Source organism: Macrobrachium nipponense, chromosome 26 (assembly GCF_015104395.2).
Source record: "Macrobrachium nipponense isolate FS-2020 chromosome 26, ASM1510439v2, whole genome shotgun sequence".
In the NCBI taxonomy this organism is placed as follows: Eukaryota; Metazoa; Arthropoda; class Malacostraca; order Decapoda; family Palaemonidae; genus Macrobrachium; species Macrobrachium nipponense.
In genome coordinates this window covers 18339011-18360451 of record NC_087215.1, presented here as the reverse complement: position 1 = coordinate 18360451, position 21441 = coordinate 18339011, and the positions used below count along the sequence as shown (strand labels likewise).

The window sequence follows — 21441 nt, the reverse complement described above, 5'->3', positions numbered from 1 at the left end:
GGGTCTTAAACGAAGCACATCGCTGAGTTTCCCTTGAATGCTACTTCATCCTGCAGAGCATGCAATTCACTAATTCTCTTTGCCGTAGCTAAAGATAATAGGAATAGGCATTTTCGGGTAATGTCTCTAAACGATGCCCGATGAGGAGGTTCGAATCTTTCCGATAACAGATACTTTAGAACTACGTCTAGGTTCCAGTTCGGAGGTACTGGTTCCTTAGACTTTGAAGTCTCAAAAGACCTTATGAGATCGCGGAGATCTTCATTATCTGCCCGATCTAATCCTCTGTTCCTGAATACAGCCGGGAGCATACTTCTATATTCCTCTATTGTGGATACGGCTAGATGAGATTTTCTCAGGAATAGCAGGAAATCCGCAAATTTCCGCTATAGAGGTAGTGGAGGAGGACAACTTCTTGGATCTACACCTCCTCCTAATACCTTCCACTTCGACTGGTATACTTTTCGTAGTGGAGGTTCTGCGTTCTCTCGCGATTGCGCTTGCTACTTCGCGAGAAAAGCCTCTCGCTCTGACAAGTCTTTCGATAGTCGAAAGGCAGTCAGAGCGAGAGCGGAGAGGTTTGATGTTTGTATGAGAAGATCCGTCCTTCCGGGTAGGGATCTTGGAAAGTCTACGATCACTCTACCTCTCTCGATACCCATTTTAGCCGGAAGGCATCTACCATAAGTGCTCTGGGATCTTCCACGACCGAGCAAAACACTGGGAGCCTTATATGAAATGAATGTTGCTAAGAACTCCACATGAGGAGTTCCCCACATAGACCAGAGATCGAGACACACTTCCTCGTGTAGAGTCCCTTCTGTATGAAGGACCTGGTTCCTCCTGCTGAGCCTGTCCGCCCTCACATTCCTTTCTCCCTGTACGAACCTTGTCCTCAGGGAGATGTTACTGTGATACGTCCAAAGTAATAGGTCTCTCGTGAGCTCGTAAAGGAACGAGGAGTGCGTCCCTCCCTGTTTGCGAATGTAGGCAAGTGGGGTGGTGTTGGGCGTCAACTCGTACCCGTACTCCTCAAGAAGAAGGGTAGTCAACACCTTCTAGTTAGACAGACCTTCTCTTCCACTATATTCGTCATCCGAGTTTTCCTCTAACTCGGGATCTAAAAGCGTCTCCGCTCTCCTTTCCGAACCTTCTTCTTCTTGCGGAAACAAACTCCTAACAGGAGAGGGGTTAAGAGAATGATAATCCTTCCTCTTTCCCGCTCTCATAGTCTTGGAAGGCGTCATAAGCTTCGGCTTCTCTAGAATTTTAGAAGACTCTTCGTGCTTACATGACGCTTCCCGTTTGCCAAGCGTCATGGATGACGTCTTTTGCTGACGTCTCGATGACGCTTCTCGCTTGGAAGACGCTCCGCTCTCCAAAGACGTCCTCCTTGGCGTCAAAATATTGGACGGAGCGTCATGTCTATGCTCCGTTTCCAATGACGCTTCGCGTCTAAAAGACGTCTTACCACTCTCTGGCGTTACGAAACTCTCATAAGCACCTGTTCTCGCTCTCGCACTAAACGCTTCTGTAAGCCGTTTAGCCGTTTCCCGTCTGTATGACGCTTGTCGTTGAACAGGTAAGAGAGGACGAGACTTCTTAATTGGAAGCGTCACGTCCTTCCGACGTTGCGTTCGAGATGACAGTTGCTCTTGAACTGCTATAATGATTTTTCTTGACGCTTCTCCCACGTCCAGTGCATGACGTCTTTCGTCATCACTCGGTGGGGAAAAAAAGGAAAGGGTACTTCTGCGTCCACTTCAGGTGACGCTGACGCCCCCTTCGCTTTCTTGCTAGAAGACGGAGAGTCATCTGAGAAAACGCTCCGGACTAAAATCCCTGTCAGGCGTCCTATGACGCTTCAGCGGTTTCGACAAGTTCAATTCCCTCCACCCTCGTTAGGGTGAGGAGAGGGAGAGGACGAGAAACACTCGCGAAGGACGCTTTTCTATAGTGCCTTGAGCCGTCTGCAACGAAGCAGAGCTACTGAAGGGACGATCGACTGTGGGGATTCCCCACAACCTCCTTAAGGCTTCTGACTTCCTTCTCCTCTGGGCTTGTGAGCTTGAAGAGGTCTAGGCCTCCGGGTGGGAGCGTCGCAGGAGCCTGGCAACCTACTGGTGCTTGGAGGAGAAATGTTTCATTTTCCCTTTTGAAAGGGACGAAAGGCGGACCTACCTCTCTTCTCTGGAGCCTTCCTTCTTGCGGGAGGTCTGGAGATGGACCACCTCGAAAGGGCTGCATAGAAGTTGCTAGGTTCTTTCTTGTCAGAAACAAAAAGAGGTTTCTTCTTTCTAGCTGACTGCGTCAGAAGATCTTGAGTCGCCTTCTCAGTTAAAGAGTGAGCCACGTCCTTCACTAAAACTGAGAAGGGAACAAATAGTCAGACAGAGGTGCATCCAGTAGAGCTGCCCTCTGCGGATGTGAGACTGCCTCTGTTAAGAAGGCGCCATACACCGTCCTTTTCTTCAAAAGACCTGCTCCAAATAATGAAGAGACTTAAAAAGATACATCCTGTACCGCTTTGTCGATGCAAGACAAAATGCATACAGGGCTTCAGGTTCGATTCCCTGTGAATCGAGAGCTTCTTGGACATCACCCCAAGGGACCAATCTAAGAAGTTGAAGACTTCCAATACATGGAAAAGTCCCTTGAGGAGATGATCCAGTTCTAAAATACTCCATGTAATACGAGCAGAATTAAGACTAGGACGCCTTGAAGCGTCAACTAACGTCGAAAAGTCTGTCTCTGTTGTAGAAGGGAGAGCGATACCCATATCCTCCCCCGTCTTGTACCATATGCCTCTTTTCCCAGCTAACCTTGCTGGAGGCATGCAAAATACTGTCCTGACTAAGTCTTTCTTCGACTTCATCCAGGAGTCTAAGGCGTTTAAAGCCCGCTTCATCGAAATGGTGGGCTTCATCTTCAGAAAAGACGAAGGCTTCTTCGCCTTCGCACTCGAAAAGAGCGAGCGCGGAGAAGGAGGAGCAGCCGGAGTCAACTCGTCTCCGTAGTCCTCCAGAAGCAGGGTAGTCAACACTTTATAGTTAGACAAGCCCTCTCTTCCCATGATCGTCATCATCCGAGTTTTCTTCCAACTCGTGATAATTCTGATTTTCCGTTCTCCTTTCAGAGCTTTCTTCCTCTGGAGGAGACAAACTCCTGATAGGAGAGGGGCTAAGGGAATGAAAGTCTTTCCTTTTCCCCGTTCTGATCGACTTGGAAGGCGTCACAACCTGCGGCTTCTCTTGCGCTTTATAAGACGTCTTGTATGACGCTTCCCGCTCTCCGAGCCGTCGATGGTATGACGTCTCTTGGTGACGGTCTTTGGATGACGCTTCGCGTCTGGAAGACGCTTCGCTCTCTAAGGGCTTCCTACTCGGCGTCACAATTTTGGACGGAGCGTCCCGCTTGAAAAGACGCTTCACTTCTAAAAGACGTCTTTCGTTTCTCTTGTATTACAACACTCTCGTCAGCCCCCGTTCTTCGAGCAGGTGCGAGAGGACGAGACTTCTTAATTGGAAGCGTCACGTCCTTCCGACGGGGCGCTAAACTCCCACAAGAGATGACAGTTGTTCCTGAACCGCCATAATTCTCTTTCTTGACGTTTCTCCCACGTCTAGTGCATGACGCCTCTCGTCACTCGGGGAAGAAGCATGATGGGGTACTTCCTCATAGCGTCAGGTGACGCTGACGCCACCTTCGCCTTCTTAAAAGCAGACGGGCGTCATCCGAGAAGCGCTCTGGGCTCGAATCAATGTCTTGCTTCATATGACGCTACAGCGGTCTCGATAAGTTCGATTCCTTCCACCCTCGTTTAGGTGAGGGAGAGGGAGAGGACGAGAAACACTCGCGAAGGACGCTTTTTCTATAGCGCCCTTGAGCTGGCTGCCATGAAGCAGAGCTAGCTGAAGGGACCGTTGGGGATTCCCCACGACCTCCTTAAGGCTTTCGACTTTCCTTCTCCTCTGGGCATGGGAGCTTGGAAGAGGTCTAGGCCTGGGAGCGCCGCAGGGACGATCAAACGCCCCCTCCACAACACTGATAGGACTCACTTCACTAAAATGTTCACTATCACTAGCCTTACCTTTCGAGTCGGCCATCTTGGACTTCATGTCTCTGATAGTAGCTTTCAGATTGGCGATTTCCGATGCCGAATCCGAAAAGACACTCTGAGAATGAGATCTATAGGGAGAATCTACAGTAGTAGGGTTAGAATTATCAGTGAAAGGCTCAATAGGCCTTGAACTCACACCTTTCAGTCGTCTAACTCTATCCCTCTCTAACTTCTTCAAATAAGAAGTCAAAGTCTTCCACTCTTCTGCATTCAAACCCTCGCATTCCTTGCAAGTGTTAATAGCAGAACACTGAACCCCCCTACATTTACGGCATACAGTGTGAGGATCAACCGAAGCTTTCGGTATCCTCACCCTGCAGCCTACATTCACAACACTTCTACACTCACATTAGAATCAGACATACTGAGAAAAATCCAAAAGAGTTATTCCAAAAACAGTCCACAGTAGCGAATGCCAAAACACGATCCAAATACGTCACCAAAAAGCCGAAAAACGTTGATCAAATGTTGAAAAATGAATCTAAGTCAGGAGGTAATAACAACAATGTTGATACCACCGGCGACAGAGAAAATATGATAGAAAACGGGGATGGTTCCTAGTCCTGCCACCCAGGGCAGGCCGGTAGATCACCTGACCTACCTGTAGCGAGTGGCGCGAAATTTGAATTTCTGTCGGGGACGACGGAGTCTTAGCTATGTATATATCTGACAGGTAAGTTGATTGTATGAAACCTTACTTTAATGCTTTGGGTTCATTGAAAACTATGTAAACTGCATACTTATTACACTTTTCATAACAAAAACCTTCAAATATTGATTATTTTGCATTTTTGGAGTCATATTTCTTCTGCCAGATGAGCGTTGTAGGCGTAACCCTAGAAATAATTTCTAATGAACGTAATTGAAAAGCACCTTAACCTCGATATATATATATATAATTATATATATTTTATATATATATATATATAGATATATATATATATATATATATATATCTATATATATATATAGAATATATATATAAAACCTTGTTTCCAGTCATGACAAATATGAAAAATGATGGACATAAACTTCCTTAGTGCCATCCATTAACTCAAAATACATGTTCATACTCTAAAACTTCTAAAAAATAAATAACATGGAATATTTACTAAATCATATTTGTTTTTTCTTGACAAACAATACAACTTGTACTGGACAAGTTGTCTTCACTGATTAAGATCCCTAAAATCAAGATAGAAAAGAAATTCAGCCTAGAAAATCAACTTTTAAATCCATGGTTTGCATATAAATGTTCTGAAGTGGGTGGCAAAGCCACCAAGTAGACACACACATGATAATTTGGTGAATAAATACACAGAAACAAGAAAGAGTATATAAATATACCATCTACTAAAACAAACATGCAATGGTTTCTCTAAACCAGGATTAATAGACTACAGGGTTAGACCGTCCCGCTGTTACTGCACATATTTGTGACGTAATTGGTAGGTGGCCATAAAAGAAAATCAAGAAAACAAATAAAATAAGGGTCACTATGGGAATCGTTTGCCCACACCCATTACCTATCACTTTCATGACCTTGTGTGAGAGAGGTCCCCATTAATCTCCAGGTACTGGACGGTAGTTTACTTGTTCTTCACTCTGGTGGGGTCAAATACTGACTGATGACTTTTTTTTACCTGAACCTCAGTCAGGTCAGCCATATGGCGTCATGCGTGAGATTGTCCTATTTTGGTCAGAAGTGGTCTAACCCTGTACTCTATTAATCCTGCTCTATGCCAGGTAACATGTACTGGGATGTAGGCAACCTTCATGGCTACGAAAACCCTAAAGCCTTTCGCTTGGATGTACTAATGCCTCTGAATTCACAATCTTTATTCTATCTTGCATTTGTGTTAGCAGCTTCTGAACATTCACAGTCTTTGGTTTAAGCTCTCATTCAAGTATAAATTATGGTAGGTCTAGGGTACTTATCCGCGTCGGCCTAGACTATGGCAGTTGCGGTTTTTCTATGCAGTTTTACCTACTGAACAAGAATTTTAAGTAATATTTATTTGGACAACTGTAATTAACTCCCAGGGGCCAATGCTAAGCACGGCGAAATACATTCGACACCCCAATCCCTAGTGGATGTTGTATCCATGGTTATGTTCCTTGCAGTACGTGCGGACAGCTTCTGTAGAAATACTATACCTAAATTATGCCCTTGATTTATTCGTATGAGGCCGTCACTCAAACAACCATCTATCTGCACAAAACAGAAATCGGAGAAAAACATGATTGAAGTTGTGCAATGTTTACATTATCATATTTCCATTAATATTTATGCTATGGCATTCTTTTTTATCAAAATGAAGCTAAAAGCATGCTCTTTACAAATATGTGTGTAAATATACTATATATGTCTATCCAAACTGTACCTCAAACAACACCATAACGGCAAAAAACCAAAGTCTGAGAAAAGTACAATAATAGTAGTTTGTCAACACTGGAATGACAAATTGCGCATTTATCATTCTAGCCTAGGTACTAGCTACCTAGTTACTTATCTCACTCTCCCTAGACTATGAATGTGAAAAACATTTTTTTACAATTTCTAAACACTACTAAGAAGTAGAAGAAGAGTTGCTGAATTTTAAAGTAGCCTACCTAGTACCTACTAGTCTAAAGTTTCTTACCTACCTAAGGTAGCTAGCCCTAGTAGGGAGGTACCTAGCCTAGGTAGCTATTTTGGTAAATTCTTTCTTAGTTTACCTATATACCTATATAGGTACTAAGTCCCGACCTGAAGTCAACTACCAATGGTTAATGTAAAAAAAATAAAAAAGACAACATATCTAATGGTTTACTACTAGTAGGTAGGCTAGATAACGAAAACTGATTTAAACCATTGGGATAGCATACTCTAGCCTAAACTAGGTAGATAGCCTATTAGCCTAACCTATCCAACAAGTGTGGAAAACGAAAAAATAACATATTTATATATAACTGCTTCCACTGGAATGTATATGTGATAAATTAAAGAGAAATTCGAGTTACGTACTCATCACGAGTAGCTTAAAAGCAGGTCGAATCCAAGGCCGTCAACATACCCTATACTAGCTGGGCTATGCTTCGATCCTGCAAGAACTACCTAAAACCCTTAATATTTTTCATAGAAAACAAAAACCCAAAGCTAACATGTTTTATTGTGATAAATGACGGCCTCTCCGATATATATGGATCCTTAATATACAATGACAATAAGATCGTAGATAAGAAACTGATAAAACTTACGATGGAAGGTTATAAGACAAATAAACACGAGTATCTTCCACTTCTCGGAATTACTCAAAAGTTCCACCGCAGGGTATTATATAATCATTACCAATATTTATTTCATTGTTGACTTTATTTTCTAATAAGAATTTCAGATCATGAAATTTAAATATAAAAAATTATTAACTTATCATCAATATATTAATGACAGCATTCGTCATTAGATTGTGTGAGTCTCCAAGAGTAATGTGTCTACAGCTTTCTCGAGAATTATTCGGTTAAGTTATGCATCTAAACCTACATTAATTTTTTACGTTTAACTAAAACTTTAAACCACACGTATATAAAATTAATAAAAGTACATATCTTAAGAATAAAGTAAAATTACTAAACAGCTTCCTTATGACGTCATACCACTGAGAGAGAGAGAGAGAGAGAGAGGAGAGAGAGAGAGAGAGAGAGAGAGAGAGGAGAGGAGAAGAGAGAGAGAGAGAGAGAGAGAGAGAGAGAGAGAGAGAGAGAGAGAGAGAGATATTACAAGGAGTTACAAGGATAAGGATGTCTCAAAGACTTGTTATAGTCCATCCGAGGAGACATAGTGTGCTCACTTATCTCTATGAGCAGATTTTACTGTTCATTCACAGTGTCCTAATGATTTTGTTTAGCTCTCTTTTAAACTCTTCCACACTGTTGCTGTGTTGTATCTCTTCAGTTCTGGTTTCCATCCATTATTTCTTACCTGGTTTTCGCTTAACGTCAATAGGTTACTGTCCACTTTTGTTATGCCTTTCAGTATTTTGAATGTTTCTATTAGTTGTCCTGGCAATCGTTGTGTTTCTGAGCCATATAGATGTTCAGGTTCTCTATATATTATAGTCGTTTTTGGTAACCTATTTGCCTGATGGATAGAATTAACTTTGTTGGTGACCATTATACTGAGAGAGAGAGAGAGAGAGAGAGAGAGAGAGAGAGAGAGAGAGAGAGAGAGAGAGAGAGAGAGAGAGAGAGAGAGAGAGAGAGAGGGTGGGGGTGTTGGAATAATAGGGCGAAAAACCGACTGTTTAGGAAGCTCAATTGGACGAGATAGCGTTACGGAGGGAATATTGCCCCCCCCCCCCCCAATTAAAAAAACAAACAAACAAAGAAACAAAAGCTCCCTTCCAAGAACTGGTCAGTGTTTTCCTACAACCTTTCCTGTTAATAGCAAAAACCATATCTGTTGAAAGGGTAACGGTTTTGGTTATGTTTTCGTTTCAGTCTTCTTCTTTTTCTTATTCCTCCTCGTTCTTCTACTATTATTTTTTCTTCTTCTTCTCCTCCTCCCTCATCTACCTCCTCGTCTTCTTCTTCTTCGTCTTCTGTAGAAACTTCAGTTGTTCTATATTCAACCTCAGCCAACGAAAGACAGTTCGTCTATTTGATTGTTTATCCACAAAATTTCTAAAAAAAAATAAATTTATTATTGATGGAATTTAATGCAATTGAAAAAGAAACCCACAAAATCATTGTGTAACTTGTTTACTTCTAAGTATTTACATTTAATTTTACTCCACACTCGAGTACTTTCAGGGCCTATCTGTGGCCTATTTTCAAGAGATGTTTGGGATGTCAGGCTGGGTCAAGGTCTTGACCCAGGCTGACAACCCAAAAATCTCTTGAAAGTGAGCCACAGATACGGCCTGAAAGTACTCGAGTGTGGAGTAAAATTAAATGTAAATAGAAGTAAGCAAGTTACAGAGTGATTTTGTGGGTTTCTTTTTCAATCTTCAGAAGAAAACTGAAAGAAGTTTTTGTTTGGTTAATTTAATGAAATGTTGAGGAGGAGGAGGAGGAGGAGGAGGAGGAGGAGGAGGAGGAACAGGGATTCTATATTATGTATCTTTGCTGTTCAAGCCGTAATGAACATGGCCGTTTGAGATTACTGAAGAATAATAATAATAATATCGTTCCATACAAAAAGTGTTTATCTTCCGTATCATATTGATAATGATAATAAGAATGGATTTCTATCCCTCCTACAATCTACTTTACATTAGTGTGCAGCTGGTGTATGTGTATCAAGTTTCGTGAGGATGTATCAAGTTTTCCTGTTGTCTCAGGTTTATTAACTCTGACGTTTCAACAAGTCATTGTTATACCTGTGTAGGAACGATGGCATCCATTCTCGTCTACAAAATACTGTGCCCCATCAATGGATTCCACCATTCTTACATCCATCTGCATGAAGAGGCAGTGTACCAACACTGCACGAGGGAACATGGCTCCTCTTAACACCAACAGATCATAAAGAATACCAGAATCATCTACAGCGACATTGACCACTGCCACCTCTGCTGTAAGGAGGCCCTCACCATCTTACAGTGGAAACCTATGCTAAATTTTACCCAGGAAACTCTCCTCCTGCTAACCACCATCAGGAATTCAATGAGGTGTGCCCCTGAGACAATGATACAGTTGCCCTCCTCCTCGAGCCGTGACCACAGCTCCCTGTGCCAACCAATCAGTGCCTGCATCAGTCAGCCAGAACAGCAGTCAAGAGGAGAGCACCCTGAATATGACAGACCAATCAAAAATTGATCCCCTTCTTTGTAAAGCCTTTTTCAGTTATAAATATTCCTTGTGTGCACCCCTGGTGCCATTCACCTCCTCTCAATGGTACCAAAGCAGCAAAATAAAAAATGTACTTTGGACAGCTGCTTCATAATTTACCTGCTGAAATGAAGAAACTTATGCGCCAAGCTGGGAAGGTAAAATATCACACCAGTACACAGAGGTCTTCGAAATGAGGGAGCTCTCCTAACTGGCTGTAAGCAGAACAACTCATCCGGGAGAGTATGGCCGAGTGCCGGAGCTGATTGGTTGGCATTGGGTCCCAGGAGTAATGATCAAAGGGCACGCTACCTGAAGTAGGGGCTGGTTGAAGGGCTATCCCAAGGATGCACCTTGATGTTCTCCTGGGAGTGGTTGAGAGAAAGGTCTCCTGGGTCATGTCCAGTGACAGTTTTCATCAGAGGATGGAGAGGGCTTCCACCTATCAGAGGCAGTGATGGGCGATAACTCTGTCCATCCTACAACAGAAACTGTTGTAGGAAGAGTAATGTGGCTATCCCATGGACGTGCCTTGCTGTTCTCCTGGTGGTGGTTGGGCACTTGGGAGAAGGAGGGTCTCCTGGGTCACGTTTCAATGGGATGGAAGTGAGGCCATCCACCTATCAGAAGTAGCAATGGCTAATGTCTCCATCCAAGAGCTCTGTGTTCCTGAGAATCTGCTGTGCCCCCAGCAGTGCCCCCAGCAGGCATCGCAGATCATCAGGAACACAGAGATCCCAGGCAGAGGCATCGACTACCTCCAACGTGACCCAGGAGAATCTTCTCCCAACCACTACCATGAGAAAGCTGCTATAAATAGCTGACTGCTAGTTATGGCAGTGGGCCCTAAAAGTAGGATGCCCGAGACCTGGCACCAGCTGAACGGCTCCTGCAGCGCTTGACCAGACTCTCCCGGTTCATGTCCAGTGACAGTTTCCGTTGGAGGATGGGGAGAGCCTCCACCTATTGGAGCTGGTGATGGCCAGTGTCTCTGCTCAGCATCCGTGTTCCTGACAATACGGAGCATTCCCACCAGGCACCACAGATCGCCAGGAACACATAAATCACAGACGGAGGCAACGATCACCTACGCTAGGAGCAGAACAACTTATCCAGGAGAGTCTGGCCAAGCACTGAACTAACCGATCAGCTATTGCCAATTCTTGGGAATCCTCCTCGTAGGGCGGCTGAACAGCTAACACAGGGAATTGCCTTGCTGATCTTCTGGTGTTGGTTGGGAGAAGAAGGGTCCCTGGGTCATGTCCAGTGACGATTTCCATTGGAGGATGGGGAGAAGCTCCTCCTATTGGAGGCGTAGGTGATCATTGCCTCCGTCTGAGCTCTCTGTGTTCCTGGCAATCTGTGGCGCCTGGTAGGGGTGCTGCAGATTGTCAGGAACACAGAGATCCTGGGCAGAGACATCCGCCATCGCCGCCTCTGATAGGTGAGGCCCCTCCCCATCCTCCAACGGAAACTGTCACTGGACATGAACCAGGAGACCCAGAGGGATATGAACTCTAGCCTGGTTTGGAAACTATAGAATTGACTCACTTCCTTCCACCTCTCTATTCCCAACACAACAAGCTGACAAGATGGGTGAGCTCTCCCTACTGGCTGGGAGCAGAACGACTTATCCAGGGGATTCTGGCCGAGCACTGAAGGAGTTGATCAGCTGGTGCCAGGTCCTGGGAATCCTTCTCATAGGGCAGCTGAAGTGCTAACACAGGGAATTGCCTTGCTGATCCACTGGTGGTGGTTAAAAGAAGAAGGCTTCCTGGGTCACGTCCAGTGACGGTTTCCATCGGAGGATGGGGAGGGCCTCCACCTATCGGGGGCGGCGATGGCCGATGTCTCTGCCCAGGATCTCTGTGTTCCTGACAATCTGCAGCACCCCCACCAGGAGCTGCAGATTGCCAGGAACACAGAGATCTCAGATGGAGGCAACGATCACCTACGCCTTCAATAGGAGGAGCCTCTCCCCATCCTCCAATGGAAATCATCACTGGACATGACCCAGGAACCCTTCTTCTCCCAACCAAAACCAGGAGATCAGCAAGGCAATTCCCTGTGTTAGCACTTCAGCCACCCTACAGGGAGGATTCCTGAGACCTGGCACCAGCCAATCGGCTCCTTCAGTGCTCGGCCAGACTCTCCTGGATAAGTCGTTCTGCTCCCAGCCAGAAGGGAGATCTCTCCATCTTGTCAGCTTGTTGTGCTGGGAAAAGAGAGGTGGAAGGAAGTGAGCCAATTCTATAGTTTCCAAGCCAGGCTAGAGCTCAAATCCCTCTGGAGACAATATATATGTATGTATATGTGTGTGTGAGTGCATATGTGTTTGTGTGTGAGTGCATGTATGTGTGTGTATATCCACACATGGGGGGATGTGATATGTGTGTATATATGTGTATATGTGTTGTGTGTGTACATATATATACACACTGGGGGGATGTGTACATATATGCATGTGTGTGTGTGTGTTTTGTGTGTACATATATATACACACTGGGGGGGTGTGCACATATATGTGTGTTGTGTGTGTACATATATATACACACTGGGGGGGTGTGTATATATATGTATGTGTGTGTGTGGTGATGTGTAATATACATACATATACATATTACTCCAGAGGTAATGCTCTGTATAATTTTACTCTCTTGTTCTGGCTCTGTTCAAGGAAACCTGTACATCTACATCCTTGATCTCCTGGTCCTTCAGCGCCACTCTGCTTCCCATCACCTGACTGACTGACTGACTCCCAGGGCTGACAGGACTTTTCAAGTCTCCACAGCTGGTCTTGCATCTCATCCTCAGCAACCAGCTGTTGGAGACGAGCTTCCTTTTTCATCCTCCACTTGTCCCGGCTCCTCGTTGAGAATTTCCAACGGGACTCCAAGTTCCTTCAGCAATCTGTTCTTCTGCTGAACTTCTTCGCGTAGACAAAAGACCTCTACTTCCATCTCGGTGATCTTCTTGCCTATGCGCTCGTTTATTTCCTTAAAGCAAGATTCCACGTACTCCAAGTGCTGGGCCCGATCTTCTTCCATCAGGTTCTTAATCAGTTCAACTTCCTTCTGCTTCGTTTGTAGTTCCTCCTCTTGTCTCAGGTTTTGACACGAAAGCTCCTCAATCTCCCGCTGCTTCTTCTTCAACTCCTTCAGGAGCTCTTCAATCTCGTGTTGTTCCTTCTCCCCAAGTTCCTCCTCGAGAGGATCTGCTTTGTCTTCTTTTCCAGTGATCTGACCACAGTTGCTGAGCTTCTCGTATTGAATACGCCTGTCCATTTCCCTATCTTTGTCTTCCAATTGCTTTTTAAGTTCATTAATTTCTTTTTGTTTTTCAACTACTACTTGCTCATGTCTTTCATTTAGACTCAAAATTCTATCGAAAAGTAATATCTTGTCTTTTAATTCTTCCTTAAAATCATTCATTTCCTTCTCCTTTTGAATATACATGTCCATTTCTTTCTCTTTGTCTTCTACGTCCTTTCGAAGTTTATCAATTTCTTTTTGTTTTTCAATTACTTTTTCAATTAAATTTTTTTCATTACTTTCATTTTGGCTTACAAGTTCATCAAAAGCCAATTGCTTTTCTTCTAATTTCATCTTGAGACATTCAACTTCCTTCTCACAAAAAAGAAGCTTGTATATATCACTATCTCTGTCTTCTATCTCTCTTCGAAGCTCACAGATTTCTCGTTGTTTTTCAACTGCTATTTTCTCGAATTGCTCTTTGATTTCATTGCAGTTGACAGATTCTTTCGCTTTCGCCTCTAGTTGCTTACGAAGTTCATCCAGTTCCATTTGCTTGTTGGTATCTTGCACCAAGAGCCCCTCGATCTGCTCATTTTTTCCAGCCAGTTCTTTCTGTAGCTCTTGGATCTTCCTCTCATATTCCAATAAGTTTTCCTGTTTCGAGGCGTTTTGTCTTTTTAGTTCAGTAATATCCTTCTTGTTCTGCAAAAGATCGTTTTCCTTTGCAACCTGACTTTCTCTCAGATCTAGTATTAACTTCTGATGATTGGCCAAAGCCTGCTGGTCCTCTAGTGCCTTCCTCTGCAGGCTCTGGTTCTCTAGGCAGATAGCCTCCATCTTGGCCTCTACTTCGAGGACTCTAGCCTCTGCCTCCTCGGCCATGTCCAAAAGGTCTTGGACCTGCAAGACTGCATTTTCCACCTCGTTGGTCGACAAGAGCTCGCCACACTCCTTCCTGACTCGTTCCAAAAGAATTTCCTTTAGATTGTCGTTCCTCCTCTGGGCGGCATCCAATTGTCGGCGCAAACCAGCCACTTCGTTGTCCAGAATTTCCATCCTTGGTTGGTCCTTGCCTCTCTTCCTCCACAAATTGCGTACAGCAAGTAAAGGAAGAGCGCAAATGGTTATAAACGAAAAAGTCAAAGCTCCACTCAGGAACTGAGCCATACCACCTTTCAAAGCAATACTAATAATAGCAACAGGCATTGTTATATGTTATACGTTATACCTCACACTGTCACTTAGGTTAGCTTTTGAAAATGACACTTGCTCCAGAATGCATAAGGAGATTCCATTCCCTGGAGACGTCTGCACTGGAGCTAGGAGTCGTGGGGCTTCGAGAAGACACGTTAATCTAATGGGGGTTTCTCCAGAGGCCTTCGGGAGCTGAAGAGGGCTTCGCAGGAACCAGGAATCTCCAAGACTTCATCAAGACGTGATAATCGTTTAGGAACTGAAGAAGGCTCCGCAGGAACCAGAGGTCTCCAACACTTCGCACAGAGTCGTCACTGACGCCACAGACGGAAGAAACTGCACAGCCGTCCTAGTCAATCTTTTATAAACTCTAATGCACCAGAAAAGATGAAAAAATATGAGCGAAGGAACAATTAATCCTGAATTTAAACTTACTCCAGAGACACTCAATATTTCACTCTATAAAGGCTCAAAGATTTAATATTGCAAGAAAGCAAAATTGGAGATTTATTTGCCATCTTGATGCTTTTCTCAGTGAATAGTTGTGGTGGGACAGGAGGCGGGGGTTCATCGTAGGGGGTTCAATGACATTGTTGATAAACGGAAGGGGTGTTCAGGGGAAGGGAGAATTATGGTAGGTGAGGAAATATTTGGTACTAAGGGCGAATCCATACATTACACAAGTAACTGTATACATACATTTATGCACAGATATATGGATGCACTTATGCAAACATACATAAATATGTTTACGCACACACGCTTATATATATAGAGAAAATATTATATATATATATATATATATATATATATTATATATATATATATATATATATATACATTTAAGCACAGTATTTCATATATACGTACATACATTGCATACAGCTATTAAAATATTACATTATATATATATGATATGATATCTAGTATAATTATATATATATATAAATATAATATATATATAATATAATATATATTATATTATATATACTATATATATATATATATATATATATATATTATTATATATATAGATAATATAATATATTTATATTATATTAAATATAAAGCACATATTCCATATATTAACGTACATTTTTTTTTAACATGGCATTCACAGCTATTAAATATTACATTATATCTCATATATATATATATCTCATATATATTATATATATAATTATATACATATGTATATGTATGTATGTATGTATATATTCTTTTAATTCTTTTTTTTTGTTTTTTTGGAAAGGTTTACTGTTTATAATTCCCTATACAATTGTTTGTTTGTTGCGTTGTTAGTGACATCCAGATAGACAGCCTTCTAGACAGAGAGATGCACTTGTGTAAGTGAGAGAGACAGACATGAAAATATATTCTGAAAAAATCATACTATTTAAAGTTTAAGATAAACTTTTTGGACACATTGGTTAAATATATTGGTTGAATATATTGTGGGTTGCCTTTTTCTAATTCTAAACTTTTAAAAGGTAAGGACTTTTATTTCTACGTCTGACAATTTGTTTGTTTTCTTGTTTGTTGTCGTTGTTACTGTATCATTATTAATAATATTAACAATAACAATGATAATGATAATAATAATTTGACAGAATTTAGCGAATTAATCTCTATCTCTCTCTTTATATATATATATAATTATATATATATATATATATATATATATATATATATACATATATATATATATATACATAAGATTAATTTGCCGAATTCTGCCATTCTATTCAAAAGAATTTGTTTACATAATAATGATAGTTACTACTATTATATTAGTACATTATCATAATTAATCTCTCTCTCCCTCTCTCTCTCCTTTGTGATACTTTCTAGGAAAAGTATTTCGAATTGCTGTTTGTTAATAATTATATTAATAAAATTCAATATACTTGTACGATCTTTCAAAGGTATTATCTATGATAATAATAATATTAATAATATTCGTAACAATAAAATTTTTTTTTTAACTTTTCCAATGATATTCTGTATCCTACTACAAGCGTCTATTTTGGCTAACACGTCTGATTCCGCAGAGACTTTCAGTGACTTATACAAGTCACAGTAAGTCTGAAATTACTTTTCCAAACAGTAGAGAGAAAAACAGTCCGCTGTGTATGCCACAGCAGAAGGTAAAAAAATACTACTGAGGCTAGAGGGCTGCAAATTGGCATAATGATTATCCACATTCCAATCAGCAAACCAAATTGCAGCCTTCTAGCCACAGTCGTTTTGATATTATTGAAGGTTAGATTTAGCCATGATCGTGCGTCTGGTAACGCAACAACACAGGCCACCAATGCCGGCTGAGAGTTTTAGGGGTCGCGACTCATACAGCATTATATACCGAGACCACCGAAAGATAGTTCTATTTGTCGAAGAAACTTCGGAGCGTTTTTTGACACTTGTTGCTTTCTGTCTCAGCTGCACATGCATTCTTTAAAGGAGAGTTGGCTCAACAGTCCCTTTAGGCATTGAAGCTTTGGGATTGAAAGATATTATTCTTCTCAAGAAAGTTTTTTTTTTTTTTTTTTTTTTTTTTTTGCAAAGGTTCTGCTACTAAATTTGCAATACCTTGGTCTTAATTATTGCATATACTTTCATATCTCTCTCTCTCTCTCTCTCGAGTTATTAAAAGGCATTTGTAGTTTAATATTTGTAAATATACGGAAATAAAAAACAATATGGTGTATGTTTATATATATATATATATATATATATATATATATATCGTTTATATTAATGTATATATATATATATATATATATATATATATATATATATATCGATATATAATATGTGTGTGTGCATTTGTGTTTGTACGTATTGCGTATATAAACAGTTTAATTACAACACACACATACGCGCCCACACACACAAACATACACAGCATATATATATATATATATATATATATATATATATATATATATATATATATATATATATATTATGTATGTATATATATATATATATATATATATATGTATGTTTATATATATATATATATATATATATATATATGTATACATGTAAATATATATATCATTGAGCTACAAATTTCCTTTAATATCTAAATTCACTCTACCTCGGAATTGATATATTTTCATATATGTACCGAAGGGGAATTCTTTTTAGTTGATAACAATTTCGCCCCCACATGGGATTGAACCACTGTCCAAGTGGACGGGAACGAAATCAGGACCCAGTGACGCTATCAAGTCAGCTAACAGAGACGCTATAAGTTTATATCGATTCTGACCTTACAAATCACCCTCGATCTCGGTGTATTCGTAATTAGAATCGATATGAAACCCCGTCTATCATGTTAGCCAATTTGAGCGTTTGACACACGTAGCCTTGTTATGAATAATCATCACATCGAACCGTGATTCATTTATATATCATTGCGCTACAAATTTGTAGCTCAATGATATATAAATGAATCACGGTTCGATGTGATGATTATTCATAACAAGGCTACGTGTGTCAAACGCTCAAATTGGCTAACATGGTAGACGGGGTTTCATATCGATTCTAATTACGAATACACCGAGATCGAGGGTGATTTGTAAAGTCAGAATCGATATAAACTTATAGCGTCTCTGTTAGCTCACTTGATAGCGTCACTGGGTCCTGATTTCGTTCCCGTCCACTTGGACAGTGGTTCGATCCCATGTGGGGGTGAAATTGTTATCAACTAAAAAGAATTCCCCTTCGGTACATATATGAAAATATATCAATTCCGAGGTAGAGTGAATTTAGATATTAAAGGAAATTTGTAGCTCAATGATATATAAATGAATCACGGTTCGATGTGATGATTATTCACGTAAATATATAATGAGTGTGTGTTTATATATGTGGTATCGATACATCACTGCTAACTGATCTGTGAATTATTTCAAATATTTTACTTTTCTTCATTTTCACAATTTCCAAAATGGACTTCAGGTGATGTACAACAACGAACAACTGTGAACAAGACGAATAAAAACTAAGACTTGTTCTATAAGTGACTCTAAGAGAAAAAGTTGTTAGAAACTGAAGTAAAGAAAAAAAATCCGCCATTTTCTCTACTAGCTTACTTACACAATTCACTCCTGCACGAGAACGTGTCGTCCTGAGAATTTAGGAGACTATTTAAATTCTAATCAGTGATAACAGGGAGGGTTGGGGAAGGGGAAGGGGTGGGGTGAGGGAGAGAGAGAATCTCCTTCGCAATGCTTACCTTCCCGGATTTTCGTGTCTAGAGACGGGACAGGTCAAAAGATGAAGCCAGTCTTCTTCTCCCTTATTTGCTTTCTGAAGTTACGTCTCATTTCTGGTCTCGGTATCTCCAGCGATGGCGAAGTTCCTATCTCTTTTCTTTTGGTGTCTAGGCTTGGCCTATATCTGTTTTCACTTATACGTCTGTAGTACCTAACCTACATTTATTTTCATTTCAGATAGGTCTATAGTTCTTAATCTGAGTCTCTTTTAATTCCAGATACGTCTATAGTTCTTAACCAAGATTTATTTTCATTCTAGATACGTCTATAGTTCCTAACCAAGATTTATTTTAACCTCAGATAAGTCTATAGTTCATAACCAAGATTTATTTTAACCTAGATAATCTATAGTTCCTAACCAAGATTTATTTTAACCTCAGATAAGTCTATAGTTCCTAACCAAGATTTATTTTAACCTCAGATAAGTCTATAGTTCCTAACCAAGATTTATTTTAACCTCAGATAAGTCTATAGTTCCTAACCAAGATTTATTCTAACCTCAGATAAGTCCATAGTTCCTAACCAAGATTTATTTTCACCTCAGATAAGTCTATAGTTCCCAACCAAGATTTATTTTCACCTCATATAAGGCTATAGTTACCAAGACAGAGAAATTGTTATTCAGGAAATGCCTGGCATAAATATTACAGTTTCACATGTTCAGATTCCAAGAGAGCAGTTTCATTGACTATTCAGAAAGCAAACAGAATCCTTTATTATCTTAGATCTGACCAAAGAAAAAAAAAACCCAAAAAATACCCGACCTCGCCATTACTATTAGTTACTGACAGAACCTAAAACATTGGAAAAACTTTAAAACTATTTCGGCACATGGAGCCTGACAAATAATTACAAAAATTAACGATTTCCGCTACAAAACTGACTTTTTCCACAATGCCCGCAAATATTGCACGCACCAGCAAAGAGAGTAGCGATATAAAAGTCTCATAAATAAGTTAAAAAAATAGATAAATAAAAAAGAAACGCAGGTTCAACTCCGAAGGCAAACGGGTCATCCCTTCCATATTGTAAAGCCCATTTAAAGAGTATAGACCCCACCGACCCCTCCACGGGTTGGGGGGGCCATTCAGGGTTTGTTTTGGGCTACGGGTATTATGCAGGAAGGGTCAGATTTCAAGGCAGACTGGGGAGATGAAAGATAGACGGTCAGGGGTTATGGGGGAAAGGGGGAGTGGGTCTAATAGTAGTAGTAGTAGTAGTAGTACTAGGCCTTGCTGTGGAGCCCGAGGGCTGAAGAAGATTCACCTCTCGTGCTACCTCACGTCTCCCCGGCCAAGGATAACAGCTCCTTCCTTCTTTCTCGTTCTTCTTCTTCCCGCCGTCTTTCTTTCTTCGACGCTGTTTATCTTGGATCTGTCCTTCGCCTTTAATGGAGAGGATGACACTCAATTTCCCGCGTTGTCCCAACCTGTACCTCTAACCACCCCACCCCCAACCCCTCTCTCCTGTTAAAACGCTGTATTCTATACTCATACTGTCTGTATGCCTAGGATTCTATGTCAATTTGATGATCTCCCTCCTAATACTATTATAGGCCTATATCTCAAAGAAGCACGTGTTGGGGAAACTATTACTAAACTCAAATATTTTTTTCTTCTTCTTCACAATGAACTGCAGTTCAACAGGCGGGAAATCATAGTTCCCAGGCAAAACCACCGAGAAGTACCGCGCCTTGGATAAAACTTTCTTACACACACACACACACACACACTATATATATATATATATATATATATATATATATATATATATATATATATATATACACACACACACTATATATATATATATATATATATATATATATATATATATATATATATATAAATTCCTCTTGTCTATAATGTCGCAACTTGGACTCGTTCCAAACAGCCTATACGAGGCAGCTGGCTGCTGCTGCATTTACAAGCTCGAAGCGCAGAGCGGAGTAATAAAAATCCCGTTTATTGTTCTCATGGGCAGCGCGCCAAGTAAGAATAATCCTTACCACATCATTTGAGCGATGTTTCCCTTTTGGCTTCGCATGTGAGACAGCGTTTTACGATCGTCTTCACTTCTGATCTTCTCTGTGGCGTTTTCTTAAACACTATAGCTCTCCGTCAATTTTTTCAGAAGACCTTTATAGTACTATGTGTAGGTTAAGCTGTATTATTTTCGGAAACGGGCGCCTTTCCTTCTCGGTTTCTCCATTGGAGGTGGAGATAGGAATAGATTGACCTATAAGGGAGCCCTTGCACATTGATCAAGTTTAATAAGTAATTGGTAAATGAAGTATAATCGCCAAAATGATCAAGATTCGTGATTTTGTAATATGCATGAACGGTTGCCATGCATAAAAGATATACATAAGTTTTATATATATATAGATTTATAATATTAGTACACACACACACACACATATATATATATATATATATATATATATATATATATATATATATTATATATATAATATATATATATATATGTGTGTGTGTGTGTGTGTGTGTGTGTGTTACAGTATCACTGTACGTTATGTAATGATCCATAAATACTTCTGGTATACTGGTTTGTGTAATTCTATGCACTTCCACACAAACTGTGCATCTAGTGGTGTTCCATTTACAAAATAAATAAATAAATAATAAAATATATAAAAAAAACTCGAAGGATAACCGCATTCCTAATTCTCGAAACCGGACGACGCCAAAAACAAACCCCATAAATATCGTGAATTCGTGAAAAATGCCTGCCGGCCGTTTCGTGTTAAAAGGTC

General features: G+C 40.6%; 2 protein-coding genes across 5 annotated transcripts in view; both read right to left on the bottom strand.

Annotated features, from left to right (window-relative positions):
- The window catches only part of LOC135200012 (peroxisomal membrane protein PEX14-like), a 38892-nt gene extending 31467 nt beyond the window's left edge, over positions 1-7425 (bottom strand). For 2 of the 4 annotated variants that reach the window (XM_064228220.1, XM_064228223.1), the window contains exon 1: positions 7361-7425. The gene's annotated coding sequence lies outside the window, so the exon portion shown is untranslated. Of the gene's footprint in view, positions 1-6277; positions 6333-7127; positions 7202-7360 lie in introns of those variants that run through there. The other 2 variants (XM_064228221.1, XM_064228222.1) reach the window with 2 other exon arrangements.
- Positions 7426-12741: 5316 nt separating this feature from the next.
- LOC135199582 (uncharacterized) lies at positions 12742-14391 on the bottom strand. The gene has a single exon (XM_064227738.1). It carries the CDS (start codon positions 14389-14391, stop codon positions 12742-12744), a length of 1650 nt encoding a protein of 549 aa, XP_064083808.1.
- Between the last annotated feature and the right edge of the window lie 7050 nt (positions 14392-21441).

Bases quoted from the DNA above. Each gene is read 5' to 3' on its own strand.
- LOC135199582 (XM_064227738.1), bottom strand. From the start codon at position 14,391: ATGCCTGTTGCTATTATTAGTATTGCTTTGAAAGGTGGTATGGCTCAG.